General features: G+C 45.6%; 1 protein-coding gene across 5 annotated transcripts in view; it reads right to left on the reverse strand.

Annotated features, from left to right (window-relative positions):
* Positions 1–4,958, reverse strand: part of TNRC6C (trinucleotide repeat containing adaptor 6C) — an 87,312-nt gene extending 82,354 nt beyond the window's left edge. For all 5 annotated transcript variants that reach the window (XM_049635602.1, XM_049635599.1, XM_049635600.1 and 2 more), the window contains exons 1-2: positions 2,196–4,958; positions 1,391–1,412 (exon numbers count right to left, since the gene is read on the reverse strand). In XM_049635602.1, the coding sequence (XP_049491559.1) occupies positions 1,391–1,412; positions 2,196–2,474 (301 nt within the window). In that variant the 5' untranslated portion in view covers positions 2,475–4,958. The remainder of the gene's footprint in view (positions 1–1,390; positions 1,413–2,195) is intronic.
* Between the last annotated feature and the right edge of the window lie 14,698 nt (positions 4,959–19,656).

Here is a 19,656-nt window from a genome sequence, read left to right on the forward strand (position 1 = left end):
CAACGATCCTGTAGTTGTAAGAGGTGAGTGTTAAGAAACCACTGTTTCTTATTCAAGATGGTCACTGCCAATACAACTATGCACCACAACCCTTTGGACCTTCTGGAAAAGTGTGATATAAACTCCCACTGCTTCTCCGAGTACAGAAAAATGTCCTTTTTGAGAACCAGGCTGCCGCTCAGTATTGACTTGATAGGAAGTGCCAGGCGTACTGCGACCCTGGTGCAGGGACTCGGAGGCCCGCTGCACGGGGGTCGGGAAGCCCAGGCCCTCTCCGGTCTGCTCTCTCCACGAACTGCTGGCCAAGTGCGGGCCACTTAACTCGCGCCATCAGCCTGTCTCTTCACGGTAAACGAACACCTGCTCCGCTCGGGCATGCGGTTCAAATGAAGTCATAGACACAGATTTTACTTCGGAAACTAAGACGCCAAACAAAAGTAGGGTCTTACCAGTGGCACCACCCGAAACGGCACCCCGCTAAGTGTTTACAGCGTGTGTACATGCTTGCGTGTGCTCGCGTGTGTGACTGCGCACATGTGACGGTCCAACAGAAACTGTAACATCGTAACCATTCGTTACAGCTAACCCTTACTGAGCACCAACTGTATGCCGGGCCCTGAGCCCGTTCCCTACATGGTCTCACTGGATCTGCACAAGCAGCTTTACGAGGTGGGAACCATGCGCTCACCAGCTTTCTCATTTTAAACAGGAGGTGCTCGAGGTTGACAAGTGAGGTCGCCAGCCCCAAATTACAGAGCTGGTGTGCGCGGATCCCGCACGCGCACGCGCCACCGGACTGTCCCCGACTAGAGTGAGCACGGAGTGAAGCTCGTGGCGTGGCTGCCGCTTCGCTCCCTTTCCAGCAGATCCCAGGGATGCCCAGGTTTCTGAGGGAACTACGTGCGTTTGCAACACCCACAAGGCAGTCATAAGCAAAGTTGGGACTCAAAATAATAAAGAAATCTTTTCTGTATCAGTAAGCAAAGAGGGAATAAGAAAAGAATAGACCTCTTTTTATTATAAAGAGTCAGCAAAAAGAAAGTGGAAGCTTCAAAAATGTCAGTATCTTTCAGTCTTATTCAAACCGGATCAACATTATCAGCTTAGTCCTTGTTTGGTGGAAAGCAAACCAAAGGAAAATGAAAAAGCATTTTTTAGAAAGCGAATACGACGTTCTTTAAGCATTTTTAGGTCAAACAAATGCCAATGAAATACAGATGTAAAAACAGTGATAAACGAAGAATTTCACAGTGAATAATAAAAGAAGATTCAAAAGATTCAAAGGGTTAGAGTCTTTGTTTCTAACTATCAATTGCAACGAGAGTCACCCTCATCATAAAAAGTCTGCTGCTGCAGTAAAATGTGCCGCCCGCAAATAAAATAAACTTACCTTTGGTTTTTTGATCAGCAGCCTGAAAAAGAAAAAATCAGAAACTCTTTAGGAATAATAATGTGTAGAGTGTGCACATCTATGAAAGTTTATACACAGACTTTAATACTGTAAATTTTAAAAATGAGTTTTTGCCCAGGTGATTTATTAAAATTTATTAATGAGAAAAATGTATATAATTGCCTACATGCTATCACATGCCAACAGTGATCTCAAGACCAAAACAGCCACCTATCTGGAAGCTCATCCGAGCTCTGTATTTTAATACAGACTAAAAAGTATACAGTTTAAATCACAAGACACATTAAACTAGGCAAGAACAACAAATGGCATAACTTGGTGGATTGAACGCCATAAAATTCAAGTGCGACCGAAAGATTTACAGTAGGACTTTCAATTCTTAACATTTACTAACAGGATTTATAAAAGAACCTCGGCCAAATCTGCGAAACTGGCTTCTAGCTTCCCTAAGCAAATCAGTTACGCGGCCCTCTCCTCACTTCTCAGACACGACTGCCCTGGACGGGGCGCCATGAGCGAGGAGCGCGGACCTTCTTTAGCGGCAACAACGAAAACCAGACTCCTCTCAAACGCCGCTCTACCACTTCCAGCCCCCGAAGACAGGTACTCTGCGGCTGTCACCCCATTTCCGTTTCGCTAGTATAACAGCTATTTTTTGCTAATCAAAGATTTGGCGTATTGCTTTTTGGAGGTCATCAAACGAAACTCTGTAACATAATGGCCGGGACGGGGCAAATGAGGCACGTGCTGATTATAGTCAATGGGGTGCTGGTTCTGGCCAAACCTTTTTCTGAGCACCTTCCTTCTTTTTCTTTTCTTCCTGCTTTTTCTTTTTCTTTTCTTCCATCAAACGTTCCTCTTTTTGTGTTTCTTGTTCTTTCTCCCTGTTCAACATAAAGAAAGATGGCATTAGTATAAAGTCCCTCTTAAACCAAATGGTAGGCAGAAGGGCGCTCCAAGAAGGGGCACTAAAAACGGGGCCACTTCTCGGGGCCACGGCCAGTTGTCCTGAGCGCACTAGTGCTTCCGTGGCTGTTCTTTCAGCCCACGTGTCAAACGCCATGCTTCCAGAAGGCAGTGTGTTAGGCGGTAAGGGCACGGCCTGCAACAAGAGTGCTCACACAGCCCGGCCCCAGGCCTGCGTCCCTCTGCTCAGGAGCCTCAGGAGCCTCGCTGTCAGCACCCCCGAGGGCACCGATCAAAAACGCAAATTCCTGGGTTCCACCCTAGCCCGAATCAGAACCTTCGGAGAGGATTCTTTTTTTCAGTTTTTCTTTCTTTATTTTTGACAGAGGGAGGAGGAGGGAGAGGGAGAGGGACAGGAAGGCAGGAGCCGAGAGAGAGGGAGACAGAGAATCAATCCCAAGCAAGCTCTGTGCTGTTAACGCAGAGCCCGACGTGGGGCTTGAAGTCTCCAACCGTGAGATCGTGACCCGAGCTGAAATCAAGGGTTGCACACGTAACCGACTGAGCCACCCGGGTACCCCCAAGGCAGTTAAGCAAAGATTCCTAGCCAGCGTGGAGAGCCGCTACAACGCTACACGGGAACACAGCGCAGAGTCACGGCCCTCGGAAGGGTGAGCCCTGTAAGCCAGGCCTCAAACACTGCAGGAGCATCCGGCTGGCACGGCCTGGTGGGTCAGATACCAACTTACTGCTGGGCAGCTCCAAATTCAACCTTCAACACACACTGCTGTGCGTACCTGGGCGGGTTCCTTCAATATTTCTCCTTTCCAGTGGGCGCAACTGAGCATGTAGCTCGCTGTGAAGACGCCAGTGAGGACCCCAGCCATGGGCCAGAAAGGGCGGTCCCTCAAGCAACCCTGCAGCACGTGGTCTAGTGTCACCTGCCCGTGACCCTTTGCACACAGACACCGTGTGCTCCAGGCCCCCTGCCAATCACCCTGCCCCTACGTTCGTCTCTTGTGGTCCCGCCAATGACACGGCCCTCCCGCCGGGACCCCGCGTGCTCCCCATCTCCTGCCGCACTGATACTCCTTCCCCAGCACGTCCACGCGGCCGGCCTGCCACCAGGGCCGCGCTTCCGGTGCTCCCGTGGAGCCGCACGCCTGGCTACCACTGGCCGTGGCTCTCCCGCGCCAGGCGCGTGCCGCGGAGGGGCACTTCCTGCGGCCCGGCGCCCGCGCCCGCGCCGCCAGGGAGGCGCTCTGCCACCAGAGGGCCGCCGCTTCGCCTCCCTCGGGGAGCCTGGGCCCCGGCCTCGCTCGGGCACTCTCCCTCAAGCCAAGGCGCCGCGCAGTTTCTACAGTGGCTCCTGTCCCGCCACAGCTTCCTTCTTCTTTGTGGGAAACTTGCCCTGTACGTGACCCTGCCGTTCCCGTCTCCTGCCTCGGCCGCCCGCGCCGGTGCTGGCGGGAAAGAGGATTCACCAGACCAAACAGGGAGCAGCGGGCACAGAAGCCTCAGGAAAACCTCATCCAAGCATACATTAATGTTGTTTTGAAAGTACCGATTTTGAGAGTTCCATTCGTAAATGTGTTTTATATACATACGGTTACACGCATAAGGAGTTTCAACCTACTGCCCGTGTGCACCTATTTAAACACTATCATAATAAACATAATTCAAGTCAGCACCATGTGGGTGGGTGTCCTTAGAGAATATTCTTCTTTATTATTTTTTTTTTTTAATGCTTATTCATTTTTGAGAAACAGAGACAGACTGTGAGCGGGGGAGGGGCAGAGAGAGAGGGAGACGCTGTCAGCACAGAGCCCGACTCGGGGGCTCGAACTCCTGAGCCGTGAGATCATGACCTGAGCTGAAGTCGGATGCTTATTAACCCACCGAGCCACCCAGGCGCCCCGAGAATATTGCTTTTAAAGAAGGATAGTACATTTATCAAGTTTGGGAAATGGTTATTATTCATTTTTCCAGGAATATTTTCATGTTAAAAAGTGCAGAGACCCTAAGAAATCTGCACTTAAACATTCTTATAAGGCGCAGGCAAGTCTGTGAGTGATGGGTGCAGTGCTATAATCGTCGCACCTCCTGCCACACGTCTTGGAACAAAGTGAATAAATAAAAACCAAGTCGTGGCTGCCTACCTCTATTGTTACACTTTCTTAATCTACAGTACAATGAAAGCCTTAAATTATCTTCAGATATTAAACTTAGTAAGATAGGCAAGTATGGGTACATTTGTAAAAGGTATTCAACTGAAGTGAAGAAAAAAATGATTGCTTAATTCTACTGCTCTGACAATTAAAGTAATTAGAGCCGGCTACTCCCCCAGCTGCACAGTTAAGGTTTCACCGTAACAGTAAAATAAAATGTTGTAAATAAAGAGCCCAAGTAGCCACGAGGTATCCTATACCTACCTGCCAGAGCTCATGTGTATATGACAAGGCGCAATTCACACGTATGGTCTTCAGTACAGTTTTATCTAATTTCCCCCAATTAACAGTAACAACTTCTACCTCTGACTCCAACACACAGTTACGGCCACTTCTCGCTAAAAATCTTTTTTTTTTTTTTTTTTTTTTTAAGTCAACGTTTTAAATGTGATTTAAATGTGCTTTAAAAATCAACATTTATGGGGCGCCTGGGTGGCGCAGTCGGTTAAGCGTCCGACTTCAGCCAGGTCACGATCTCGCGGTCCGTGGGTTCGAGCCCCGCGTCAGGCTCTGGGCTGATGGCTCGGAGCCTGGAGCCTGTTTCCGATTCTGTGTCTCCCTCTCTCTGACCCTCCCCCGTTCATGCTCTGTCTCTCTCTGTCCCAAAAATAAATAAAAAATAAAAAAAAAAAAAAGAAAACGTTGAAAAAAAAATTTAAAAAAAAATAAAAATCAACATTTTAAATGTGATTTAAAAATCACATTTTTTACTTTAAAAAGACATCTTCCATAAGTGTACTCTCTTTCCAAGGGACACCTTATTACTACCTGAAATGATCAAGTAATACTTAATAAGATTCTATCTACCTTTCAGGGCTAGTGAGAAGATTATAAATTTAGATTTGGAGGGGCGCCCGGCTGGCTCGGTCAGAAGAGCACGAACTCTTGATCTCAGGGTCATGGGTTTGAGTACCAAGCTGGGTGTAGAGACCACTTAAAAAGAAAAGAAAAACCACACTCAGATTTGGTAAGTTTCTTGACCTAGTGGAAGAGGAAAAAACTAACACGTATCAAGTATCGACTATACAGCGGACCCTTGCATATTGTGCAGGTTAGGGACACCGACTCCCCAAGCAGTCAGAAATGCACATGTAACTTTTAACTCCCCCCAGATTTAATTGCTAAGGGTCTGCTGTTGACCAGAAGCCTTACTGATCACATCAACAGTCGATTAACACATGTCTGTATATATGTTATATACTGTATTATTGTAATAAAATAAGCTAGAGAACACGAAATGTGAAGAAAATCATAAGGAAGAAAAAACGTATTTATGGTACTGTGCTGTATTCACCAAAAGAAAATAACCCATGTGTAAGTGGAGCCCCACAGGTGAAATTCCTGTTGTTCAAGGGTCAACCGTACAGAGTTAATCAGTATTTTTCTTACGTGGGACAAGTACGAGACGGACTTACAAGTTAAGCTGCAAGCAGCAGAAAGAAACGGGATGGCCAGGCTGGGAGAATTTCATTTGTGACTTTAATTTTTAATTTCAATTTTTTCTTTTACATCGTACATGTAAATACACAGCTGTATACACGTGTGTAAATGTAATCCTATACTGTTCCCAGCATACTCTGCGGTTTAGTTTCTCATTGGCTTGGCCTTCCTCCTCCCTCCACAACCACAGCAAAGCTCCATTTGCCCTCACTGCCCTTCCGGATAATCCCCATTAACCACCTAGTTCGCACCCTTCTGGGTCTTTCCCCACTCTCCTGGGACTGTATGGAAACATACCTACCTACACATTTCTTATGAAGCATTTCATTTGGTCAGTTCTGTAAAAACGGGAACACATTGTACAAACTTTTTTGCATCTTGCTTTTCTCATTCAGTGCATATGTGTGAATCTCCTCATCCCCTCCCCCAACGGATAGATCTATTCTTTTTTTTTTTCCTTAACATGTATTATTTTTGAGAGACAGAGAATGAGTGGGGGAGGGGCAGAGAGAGGGAGACACAGAATCCCAAGCAGGCTCCAGGCCGTCAGCACAGAGCCCGAACGCGGGGCTCGAACCCAAGAACCGCGAGATCATGACCTGAGCCGAAGTCGGACGCTTAACCAACTGAGACACCCAGGTGCCCCAAATCTATTATTTCTAATGGCTACATAATATGCCATGGTGGGAACATTATCTTATCACTTTCTGTTCGTACACATGCACTTCCCCTCTGGTTCACTACCACCACCACCAGTAACTCCCAGCGTTCCTGTCCAGCTTCTGCTCAAGAAAACTGCATTGCTTTGACTGGTGGTACAGCTTGTTTCAGTAGCAGTGAAAACTGGGTAAGGAGAAAATCTGATATGAGGCTCAACTTCTGGATGTCAAACTGAACCCAAGGCCAAACTGGATAATAAATCACCTATACTCTGCATGACAAGGCATATTCTAATGGCCTCCACTATACTGAGTTGGATTAGAAAGAAAGTATTTTTAATAATCTGGGTTTTAAGAATCTAACCTTTCTTTTATTCTCAAATAGTTTAGCCATCACTGGCTTACTAGCAGGCCTTGGGTGGACGAAGGAGCAACACCCTTATTTTCGAAGCAGCCGGAAGAAGGGAGAGTTGGGAAGTAGGGGAATCCCCACAACTGAAGCCTCGATGTGTACCAATCATCTCAGTCTTCCTGGTTAAACTCACATTTTCCCAGAGACACCAGGATTCAAAAGATACAATTATGTAGGGAGACTGGGAATGTAGCCACCCCATGCGAAACTATGCTGCTTGCAAAACCTTCCACGTTTCCAGCCTTTCTGTTCGTTGATTGCTCTTCTTTTTGTACAAGCGCAGGATTCGATAAAAGAGGGTGGGCCTGTCTCTGCCTTGGAGGGTTAGTTACCAGAAATGGCGGTCAGTCCTCATCCTCAGCTTCACCTACAAGACCCACCACAGCCTATACTCTGAAGTTATCCCGCTTAGACTCCGATGCCTAGTTGTTAAAGCACTCACCAATTCATCGCGGGTTTGTGTCCATCCCATTATTTTCAAAGTGTGGCTAATCCAATTAGAATTTCCTGGCAGTGTTTAGGTTAGAAAGGGCTGATAAAGTGTTATCAGACAAATTTAAAACGGGAAGAAGGAAGTGGTATCCTGTCCAGCTGTCACTGAAATATTTAAGGTTCTTAATTTTTCAACACGTGTTTGAATACCTGCTATGTGCGGGAAATACTCAGGAGATCCTGTGGGCAATACGAGAGGGAGGGGACATAAAAACAGACTTGGACCTCAAGGGACAGAGAATCTAATAAATAGGAAAGTGAAGTTAAGACCTGAATTACCCTTAATACATGACAGATGATGGAAATAAACAGAATTATGTAGCAAAGAGCATATGCTTGGGATTTCAGGACAGGGTTCTAAAGTCAAGGTCACTAGCATACAGGAGGTCAAGAACTCATAGGTCCGGGTGCTGGATGGACTGTCTAGAAGAACCAGGAAGTCACTCAGCATTACACCAAGACTAGGGGTGGAAAAGAGAACCACAGCTCTGATGAGTTAAGAGCAGAGGGAGAGTTTTTATTTGAGGATCAAAGGATAAAGTAGTTGATAGAGACTCTGAGGTCTCCTGATGTTCACACCTTTGTATAAATGCCCTCCTGTGAGTGTGGGAGGGACCCAGGACTTGCTTCTCACCATTAGAATATAGCAGAAGTGATGATATGCTGCTCCCTTGACTACGTTATTTAAGACTCCCCCTTTTTTAGCAGACGGGTTTTAGTCTCCCTCTTGGGTGCTGGCTTTGAAGACACAGCTGCCATGAATCCTACTGTTGCAAGGTAATGAATTCTGTCAACAGCCTTAGTGAGCTTGGAAGCCCATCCTTCCCCAGTTAAGCCCCCCCCCCACCCCCCCAAAATGAAAAGCCAGCCCAGGCCTGGACTGCAGCCTAGAGCAGGCCCAGCTAAGTCATGCCCAGCCTCCTTGTCTACAGACATTGTGAAATACTGAATGTATAGTGTTAGGCTCTAGCTAGGTTTGTGGTGATCTGTTATGCGGCATGGAAAACCACTGCAGGTAGTAATTTATGACTTCTGGGGCTGACCGAGACGGAGGAAGCCCACAAGAGCCTCTCTCAGCTGCTGATTATAATAAAAAAACCGGATGAAGTACAATGTAAATACAAAAACACAGCAAGAAAAGAAAGTGAAAAGCAGGTGGGGTAGGGAGCAGACTTAAAAGTTGGGGAGAGGGGTGCCTGGGTGGCTCGGTCGGTAAAGCGTCCGACTTCGGCTCAGGTCACGATCTCGCAATCTGTGAGTTCGAGCCCTGCGTCGGGCTCTGTGCTGACAGCTCAGGGCCTGGAGCCTGCTCCGGATTCTATGTCTCCCTCTCTCTGCCCCTCCCCTGCTCGCACTCTCTCAAAAAATAAATGATAACATAAAATAAAATAAAATAACAAACAAACAAACTTGGGGAGGTGACCTGTATGGGGGTGAGTTTCTCCTCTTCCCCTTTTCTCTCGCGCCTGTTACTTTGTCCACGGGTAGGTCCCAGTCACAGAGCTGTCCTGGGGCAGCGGTGGCACAGGCAGCTAAAACTGAGAGAACCCCATCTTTCTTTCTTTCCTTTTAAAATGTTTATTTATTTATGTTATTTTTGAGAGAGAGAGCACACGCGAGGAGGGGCGGGGGGGGGGGGGGGGGGGGGCAGGAATCCGAGGCGAGCTCTGTGCCGACAGCAGTGAGCCTGATGCAGGGCTCCAATTCACAAACCAGGAGCTCATGACTTGAGCTGAACTGAGACACTCAACCGACTGAGCCCCGCCAGGCACCCTGAGAGAACGTCTTCTTTCTAACGGAGGATTAGGAAAAGGAGCTCTTGAGAGCAACACAGTGTGGGGGAATCCCAGAGAGGAACTGGCCGGAGAAGACCTCTAAATGCGGTGTATAAACGTTCCCAGTTCTGGGCTCACATGCGAGTCACCCACGAGTGGGACAGATCCAGAACAGCAGAGTAAAGGCTTTGAGAAAACAACAGCAACAAAAACCAACATACTCTGGAGGAGTTTATAATAGGACTCAAAATCTGTACAACATATTCAGAATGTCCCGAATAGAATCCAAGATTACTCCTTATACACAGAACCAGGAAAATGTAGCCACCGCCAGGACAAAGACAAAGCAAGCTGGCTCTCAGATGACCCGGGTGCTGGAATTAACTTTACACGTGATCTCAGCCAAAAGGCCGAGAAGCGATTGGAATTAACTTTAAAGCAGTTATTATAACTTTGTTCCAGGAGGCAATAAAGGTACATACATTTGAAACAAATAGGAAGTTAGGAGTTCACAGCAGATAAATAGAAACTATAGAAGAACAGAAAGATAAAAGATTAAAAAAAAAATGAAGAGCCTCAGAGACCCTTAGATATTATCAAAAGGCCCAATATTCATGTTATTGGACTTCTAGAAGTAGAAGAGAAAGACTCGTGTGAAAAGACAATGGTGGGAAACCTCCCCAATTTGGTGAGATTCAAAAAGCTCTGTGAACTCCAAATAGGGATAAACTAAAGGAAAGCACACTCAGACATAGCATATACTAAGCATATACTGGGGCATAGCATATACTAAGCATATACAAGCAGGCAGTTTCAAAAGGCAATGCGGTGTATCGCTCCATTTATGTGACACTCTGGGAAAAGAAAAATCATAGGAACAGCAAGCAGACCAGGGATTGCCTGGGGCCAGGGGTGGAGTGAGACGCTGACTACAAAGGGGCAGAGCAAGGGAATGTTTGGGAAGGGTGCCGGGATTTCCTAATAAATCTTGACGGTGAGGGTGGTTATATGCATGTATGTATTACATATACGCTGCATGTATTTGTTGGAACTTACATTAACTGTACACCAGAGAGTGAATTCTACTGCATGTACTTTTAAAAAGCGAAAAGAACAAAGAAACCGAAAGCAAAAAAAAAAAAAAAAAAAAAAAAAAAAACACGAAAGCAAAGAAATAGTGATTTAGAAATGGTCATGGTAGGGGGTGTGGCTCTGGAGAATGCTGAATCCCTCCCTCCCTCATGTGTCCCCCTGTCCCTCATTCCTGGTCTGAGGAGAGGAAGGGTTTGAATTAAACGGATGGGGTTGGGGGGGACAAGGGCCAGGGTTAAGGGTTTTCACGTCCCACAGGACCAGAAGCCACAAGGCACACAGGGAAGCTCTGGAGGAAAGGACAAAGAAACTGACTCGGAAGAGATCCTGCAGGAACCTGGACTTTGGAAGGATGGAGAAGAACCATGGCAAGATCAGTAGGCCTGAAGGCATTTCAAAGGAACTCCGACCTAATTTTCATCTTGGTGCGAACAGGCCTCCAGCCCCAGCATTCGGTTCTCAAGACGTGCTGCTGTGTCTACAACACCGAACCAGACCACCCGACAGCGCCTCAGCAGCGGCTACTGAAGTCTGGCCCAGCAGAGACTTGACAAACAGCCTTTTCCGCTTCTCACCTTCAGGGTGCTGGTTGTCCACCACATAGGCACATCCGTTTCCGGTTTCACCAATGTTTTCCTACATTCTGTTATCTTCTTCCGCTGGCTTTTTATCACAGAACAGAAGGATGTTCCTCACTTCGGCTGGCGTTTCTCTGAACCATCAGGCTGGTTACCCCTGTCTGTTATTTTTGCCAGGCAGCTCCCTCTACTTCTCCACTGGTAACTGCGCCCCTCAACTTCCCCTGGGGCACCAGGCCCTCCCTCCCTTGAACTCCATGGACTTTTTGAGGGCAGTGGCTCCAATCAAAAGGTACCACACTCCCGAGCCATCCGCTAGATTCAGGGACAACTCTAAGGTTCAGGGATGGACCTAACAGGATCAGAGGAACGGAAGCTGCTGGAACATCTCCCAACCACGGAAGGCCTGGAAATGAAACCAACGCCAAGGAAGAGAAGCTGAGAAATGGAGTGAGAACGGAGTCTCCGGGACCAGGACCTACGTCCCTGGAGCCCAGAAACAGCCTGTTCCTTGGTCTGGCACCCCAGTGCCTTGCCTGTGCCTGGCCCTCCTGGGCCCTCCTCGGAATGTGAATCCTGCACCGAGTGGCAGACAGCTGGGGCGGATGTGTCTCACCGGCTGCTCCCTTCAAAGCCGTCCACTGGCGCCGGCTACCCAGGTCCTGAGAGCTTTCTGGCGTTGCCTTCAGTGATGTCAGCTGCCTCCTAGCATCCCCGAAGTCCCCCTTCCCTTCCCTCCTTAAATCAAAGAACCGATAGACACAATAACTTTTCAATAACCTATTTAATTTAGGCCTGCGTAGAAAGGGAAGTGCAGACTGGATTCAGCACTATTTAACTATGATTCGTCTCAAAACGAATCAGGTTCAGTAAACATTTTAACCACTCTAAAAGCTGCTTTCGTGTTACCATATTAACATGTCAATTACAGGTATAGGAGTCACAAGTGCCATTTTGTAAAACCTTTTATTTCATTTCTGAGTTAAAGCAGCCTCAAAATGAAAACGACCCTACAATTTTTAACGCTACTCCGTTTTCAGAGTCAATTGATATAATGACACTTGAATATGTGTACTTTAAACATGCTTAAAGTAACAGAAGCGAATCTCCAACCAGCCTCTCAGACACAGTGGTCTTTGCTGCCATGTCCTGGTGTGTACCCACCAAGCGGTTGTTACCAATGATCAGGATTTCATTGTTCGCTACAAATTTTCAAAATACGCCCTGTGTGTAACCAGTGATAAGCATGCTTTCCCCAAGTGTCTCCTTCCAAATACTAAGGAATCTGGAGGTAGGGAGCTAAGCTGGCTATTGACTTCCTGCCTCTTAGCTCCACACTCAGCTTTTGGCCCGCTCTGTGAAAACTGATCTGGGGCCTTTCAACGTTTTTCCTTTGCCAGCTGGCATGACGCTACGCTTGTTCAGTAGAGGGCGCTGGAGAGATACGGCAGAAGAAGAGTGGTGGTTTTTTTTTTTTTTTTTTTTTTTTCCCTTCTTGGCAGGCTCCTTGCAATGCTGCTGGCCACCCAGCAACCTCCTTCCTAGCTGCTCCCCTGCTCCCCCTGCCCAGTGAGTTCGCCTCTATCCCATAGCCACAGCTGTTCCCTCTCCAATGAGGTCTGGACCTCAGCCTGGGAGGCTCTCACAGGGTGCCTCATCTCAGCCCTGGGGGCAGCGGTCCTGCTTCTCCCCCCTATTCCCACATTCTCAAAAACTCTGTTTCTACCTAGCCAGTCCCTTTTACTTCAATCCCCTGCTATAGCTGGCGATCCCTTAAACTTTCCCAGTTCACACTGCTGCATGGTTTCTCTCTCCTCACTGATCGAAGAATCCTTAAATCAGAGCCTATTTCAATTCTGTCAATAAACTGCACTTTTTGATACGGTCACACCAGCAAATAAAAACCAAAGATGTGTCTAAATGACAAACAAATGGCACTGAAGTATATAACTACAAGTTACACTTAAATAATAACACACACCTCAAATACGAAACCTGATAGATGGTGGAAAAGACCACTTGCCTGAATCTGTCCAGTGTTTTGCGTTGTTTTTTCTTTCTTTCTTTTTTTTTTTTTTAAACTCCATTATACCTCTGTGTTCTAAAACTTGTGGTACATCTGGGCAAATTCAGAAAAGGCTCTCCTTCATGATCATGAAAGAAAGGACAAAGTCCCAGCGCCATACGACTGCGGGGCACTCCCTGAAGCCACGAAGCCGACGCCTGGGGCACTTATCAATGAGCGCTCTGGGCTGCAGATGATCTCCAGGGTAACTTTCTATTAGGAAATTCTGCAATTCTGTGAACTAAAAAGACTGTTCGCTGTAGATTCAGTTTTGGGAGCCATTAAGCTAACTTGTGCTCAGGGTTGGATTCTAATTTGGGAGAGCAGGCAAGTGCACAAGACCTGAGCAGAAATAGCTTTATGACAATCTGCACACGGGGAAAGTCAAATATAAAAAGAGATGATACCACCATCCAGCCAGTCCTCTGATCTGGAAACACCTGTGAAGTTCAGGGTTTATATGGAAGGACAGCAGAAAAGAAGGGTTCACAGATATGCACTGGACTCACAAGCTGGTAAAGGGAGTCAAATGCTGCCTAAACAGTTTCCATAATGAAACATAAGGTAGAAAAAAATGACCAATTATATGTGCTAAAGAAAAAAAAAAAAACCATCCCACAGGTATTAAAAGGATTGTTAATATTTCACATCAAAAATGTGAAATGTAGAAACTTGTATTTCAGAAATGATGAACAAGAAAACCTACCCGAAAATCTCAGTTATATAAAAAAATTTTAATTTTCTTAAAAAAAATTTTAATGTTTATTTTTGAGAAAAGAGAGAGAGAGAGAGAGAGAGAGAGAGAGAGAGCAAGAGCGAGGGAAGGGGTAGAGAGCAAGGGAGACACAGAATCCCAAGCAGGCTCCAGGCTCTGAGCTGTCAGCAGAGTCCGACATGGTGCCTGAACTCACAAACGTCGAGATCATGACCTGAGCCGAAGTCGGAGACTTAACATACTGAGCCACCCAGGCGCCTCTGAAATTTTAATTTTCTATTTTGTTTTTAAATGCATGCCAAGTTCATATGGAAACAAACAAACAAACAAACAAACAAACACTCCAGACAGATGCTACGGTTACCACCTAGGTTAAGGAAGAAAGCATTCTATAATTTGCTGTATGTACTATTCTTATATATCCAGGTTTAGTCTTTAGTCGTTCAAGGTGAACTGCTTACTGAGCCAGTTTGAGGCCCTGACCTGCTCAGTCCCATGCTTTGTAGATTAACAAGTATTTGCCAGTCACAGGCTGCTGTCCCTGCACTTTAAATTGCTATCTTGGAATTACTGCCACAACCCCCCAATTCTAACACTCAAAGTTCAGAAACGGTATGAACTGCGTATCCAATACTATGTTCATATAACCATTTTTAAAAGCAAATGTTTCTGGGACGCCTGGCTGGCTCAGTGGGTCGAGCAGGCAACTCTTGATCTCAGGGTTGTATGTTTGAGCCCCACAATGAATGTAGAGATAACTTAAAAATAAAAAAAAAATTTTTTTTTTTAAAGCAAGTATTTCCTATTAGGCTCATAAAGTTACCTTTCTGCTAGCTGCCAACATTCTGGCTTTCTGATTTAAAAAAAAAAAAAAAAAAAAAAAGCCTAGAATTTACCTCCTTAAAGGACTTTAATGGAACCACAGCTAGTAAGGATTAATACAGGTATGCAGAGCTAACCTACAATTTGCCCTATAGTGGAAGCAACTACCAATTTCCCAAATTATGTTATTATTTATGATTCAACTCCTTTCTCTGTCCTTTATGGCTTCTCATTAACCCTGAGAACACACACCAGTTCTACAATGGTAGAAAAAGTTTCCCTGGCCCTCAGGTCTAAATAAGGTTTTCAGGGGATACCTCGCATAGGTGACAGAGTCCAGGCCTGGACAGCCTCTTTCGTGCCCTGGGGCACGCACAGGGCAGGCTTGATTAAACAATCTCTCACAACCTCCCCATAGCCAAAAGCATGATGGGAAATCTCAGGAAACTCTCAAAACCTCAGTAGTTCTCTGGGGAACCAAGGCAACACGGTCCAAACATGAAGGTTTCTGATGGTTTTGCTTAATCCAAAGATATAAGATCAGACAAACCTCCATAAATACCAAGCCCAACGGAAAAAATACTAGGGCAGCAGAAGCCTGGGGTTGTAGTCTTTGGAAAAACTAACCATGACAATAGCTGTCATTTACTAAGCACTGGGCTAGGAAGGCCTTTTAAACAGATGATCTCATTCGTTCCTCAAGAGAATCTCGTTGAGGGGCACCTGGCTGGCTCAGTCGGTAAAGCACGCAACTCTCGACCTTGGGGTCGTGAGTTCGAGCCCCATACTGGGCACAGAGATTACTTAAAGAAACAAGAAGAAGAGGACCTCCGTGAGTAGCCCACCGTGACACTGACAGTAAGCGACAGCTGCCATTCAAGCGGAGGTCTGACTGCATCTCAAGCATGTGCTTCACCCATCACGCCACACTGCGTCCCCGAAGAGCACACAGACTCTTCGCTGTGGTCCAAGAGTGAGAGCCACCTGCTTCAGACGTGAGATACACCAATGGTGAGGCTGACCTCACGTGGTTAGAAACAGAAGAGCCCGACCGGGACGGTCTCTTCGATGATCATCAGGTGCAGTGCAGGGAAAGCTGCTATAAAAGGCCCCCAAACACAAGCACAACGTCCTCAAGATGTTTCTCCCCCGCGGTCCACAGGCTGGCCAGGCATCACTATTGCATGAGGTCACCAAGGGACCCACGTTCTTCTCACTCACTAGAAGGGGGAAAGGAGGAACTGGAGAGCAAGCCATCTCCTTTTCCGTTCACTCCCGGGCAGCCCACGCTTCATTTCTGCTGACATCCGATCAGTCAGAACTTACCCGCGTGCCCGTGCCTAGATCCAAGGAGGGCCGCGGAAAAGGTCTCTTTGAGCACAGCTACAACTTCTTCCAAAAGGAAGGACAGAAAGCATTCCAGAGGGATCATCGACAGCCTCGGGAACCGACGGATGGCCGGCCCACCTCTACACAGAGAGCAAAAAAAGTTCTTCCAAAAAACAGGTACACACACACATACACAAATTTGAATCTGTGTGTTACTTGAGCGAATGATACACAAATCAAGTCCCCAACATTCAACTCGGCAGAGTATGACCAAAATGACTATAGGCAGAAACTTCTTCAAGGGATCAGTGACCAGTTACCTGCTAGTGGCTACAGGAAAATCTTAGCAATGCTTCCAAGGAATGACTGAGGTTCTCAGTAAATCTTCCACAATGAACTTGTTACAAAATACCAAATTGTATCTAATCTAAGACGCCTTCAGATGTAAGATGCACCATTAATTCATGTGCCACTAAGAAAAATGCTGCCAAATGCACCATAATATGCCGTTATCTACAAGATGTGTGCCTATTTCAGATACGGTGAAAATGAGAAAAACGTTTCTTAGAACCATTGAAATAGAGTATGCCCCTGAAAAAACGTATCAAATTGATCTACCCTATAAAATCACTGGATAAAAACCAATTAAATTTTAGAAGACAAATTGTTATAGTTGCTATTAGGCCATCCTTTATGATGATAATATAAATATACTGAGGCCATACCTATACATCAGGAATTAGAAACAAAACAAAACCCAATTCTATGGGAAAGACAAACAGCCACCTTTATAACACACTCATTACAATTTGCTAAGAAGCACAGGGTGCTGTGAGAGCACAGGATGGGAGAGCTTTCTGGCCTCGTCAGGAGAGTACGGAGGGTCGCCTATGGAAGTGAGTGAAATTCCGGAGGACAGCCAGCTGCCACGGCAAGGGACACAGCATGGACCATGGAAGCTCTAGAGCGGGGAAGGAATAAGACAAGCTGGGGAAACAGCAAGTGATTAGCAGGCTGAAAGCAAGGGAGCAGTGAAGAAATGGCTAGCACAATTCTGGCTCCTACGGAGAACAGATTATAAGGGGCTAAGAATGGACAAGTGGAAACCAATGAGTAGGCTCCTGCTGTCAGTCAGAGGGAGTTTAGACTTGGTACTTTAGATTTGAGGATTTCCAAATTAGGGGGTGTCTCGGGGTAGGGGGTTTGGGGCTAGAAAGCAGGGTTTGAAAATTATTTAAGAGAAAGAATGAATGGGGCTTGGTGACTAAGTAGAAATAGGCATAAGGGAAGGGGAAGCATCAAAGATAACCCTTAGGTTTCCCACCAGGGTGACTAAGTAAGATAATGGCGTCGTTCGCCGAGATAAACACTGGAGAAGGGCATGTTGACTTTGAGATGTGTGAGCACGAAGCTGGGAAGGGAGCTGGCAGACAGATATGCAATTCTGGATTCAGAGCAAAGATTCGGGCTGGAGAAAAATCTAGAGAGATGTCAGTGTAGAAAAACAAATCAAAGCCATGCTCATAGCTGTGGTCAGTAGAGAAGGGGGTTAGAGCAAACAGAAAGGAGGGCCTGGGGCAGAAGCTTAAGGAACATCAGCATGTAAAGGTCAGGCTCAGATAGATGAGACAGTCATTCAAACGTCCATTCATTGTTTATGCATCGATTATTAATAACTGGCCACAATGTGCCACTCTGTTTTAGGTATCCTTTAGGTATCCTTAGGATACCCAGGATATGTAAGATCCCCATTTATTAAGGAGCTTACAGTTCAGTGTAAAACCCAAGTCAAGCACCAAGATAATTTCAGTTTGTGATAAGTGTTATGAAGAAAATAAAACTGGCTTTGCAACTCAAATACTAGGAATGGCATGAAATCAGTGATGAGATTTCTGAAATGAGAAGTGACTACTGAGAAAATCCCACACAGAGTACAATCTTTCCTCAACTTACACCAGAGGTGCCTTCCCAGGAAATTCAGCGTATATTATCACAACAGCACAGAAAACTGTACAGTATACACATAAGATAGGTTCTGCACTAAAATAAACTGGTTTTTCACCTACCTGGACATCCGTCTAGAGGGATATCCGGGTCAGGAAGGACGCAGGATGAGTCTGTATTATATGGGACTGGTCCGGGCACTAGGAAAGATCCAGGATCTCTGGCTCCTACCCGCTGAATGCCACTGTGGCTGACGCCAATCACGTGGCACCCCTAACCACATGTCCATATTTCCAAACGCCCCTCAAAGGGGTCGGTACCACCCCTGTTGAGAACTACTGCTTTAAGGCAGCAAAGTATACACTGTGCTAAATGACACAAATTCTGAGAAACGGTATCTGCCACACGTGACAGTCGCCAGACATTTCCACCAAGTGACCAAGTGGCAACTGTTTCGTTCGGCACGGCTCACTGAGAGTGTTCTACGTGCCGGACGGTGTTCTTCCTGCCTTCACAGAGCTCACATTTTAGAAAACTGTAGTATATACACAACACCTTGAAATGAAGACGGTGCAGAATGTGTGTGGCTCTTATATTGTGAATCTATGACCTTGTATCTCTCGGGCAAAGTATAAACGGCTTTCTGAAAAGTAATGTTATTTTCCCCATTAAAACGGTCATTTATCGACACATGTGCCGTAACATAAATTTAAACATTCAGCACCCAACGAATGACATCTAACACTGGAAAAGCAACCGTGTAGTTTCAAATCCCACCAAAGAAGTTTTACAGTCTAAGAAGAAATATACACCATACAGTAGCACCTACTGGAAAAGATGCTAATTGTAACTGAACCGTTTTGGACTCTAAATATGCTCAAAAGAGAAAAGCAAAGGTTGGGGTGAGGGCGGGGGGGGGGGGGAGCTGTGAGTTTCTCACCAAGGAGCCATTCATGTTCAGGAGCGACCTCGATCTCCTGTGAGAGTGAATTCACAGACAGGCAAGTGCAGAGAAATTCTGATGTTGGGAAGATGCAAATGAAGAATAGACAGGTGGTAAATACTGGAAAACAGAGTGGAAAGCAGCAAGCCACCGCCGACCACCATCTGAACTCACAAGTACTCGGTTCAGTTTAGAGAATTTCCCAAACTTATAAAAAGGACATGGCTGAAAGGATCTTTTATACAGGATTTTGTATTCTGTTTTCATTTACAAGGTATTCTCACACTAAACAAGCTTCATAAATATCATTCTTAAAGACAACACAACACTCTCATTGTGTACGTAGACCATAATTTTCTCAACAATTCCCCCGTGCTTATTCAGGAGTTTCCATTTTATACTATGTTCATCACTAATTCCCTCTTGTGTAGTTTGTTCTGAATTTGTGATTCCTGCCTTAAGAGAGATATCCAGAAATAGACTTACTAAAACAAAAGGGTATAATTAAGGGTATGAATACTTATAACCTGTTACCCAGAAAGTATTTTAATAATCTGTACTTTTATTAGCTGAGTATAAGATGCTTATTTCAAGCACTGAGTATCTTAATTTTTAATCTTTGCTGATAATCAAATAGAAAAAGTATCTCATTGGCCTTAATTTACAATTCCTTGATTGTTAATGAATATATTTCCCTATATTTGTTAACCTGCATAAATTTTATTTTCTATGAACTGTTTCTATATTTAGGTCTATCCCTTGGGTTCTCAGTAGGCTTTTTCCCTATCAATTTATAAGAGTTGATATATGTTCAGTGATTAACCATTTATCACGTTGCTATAAAC

Source organism: Panthera uncia, chromosome E1, assembly GCF_023721935.1.
Source record: "Panthera uncia isolate 11264 chromosome E1, Puncia_PCG_1.0, whole genome shotgun sequence".
In the NCBI taxonomy this organism is placed as follows: domain Eukaryota; kingdom Metazoa; phylum Chordata; class Mammalia; order Carnivora; family Felidae; genus Panthera; species Panthera uncia.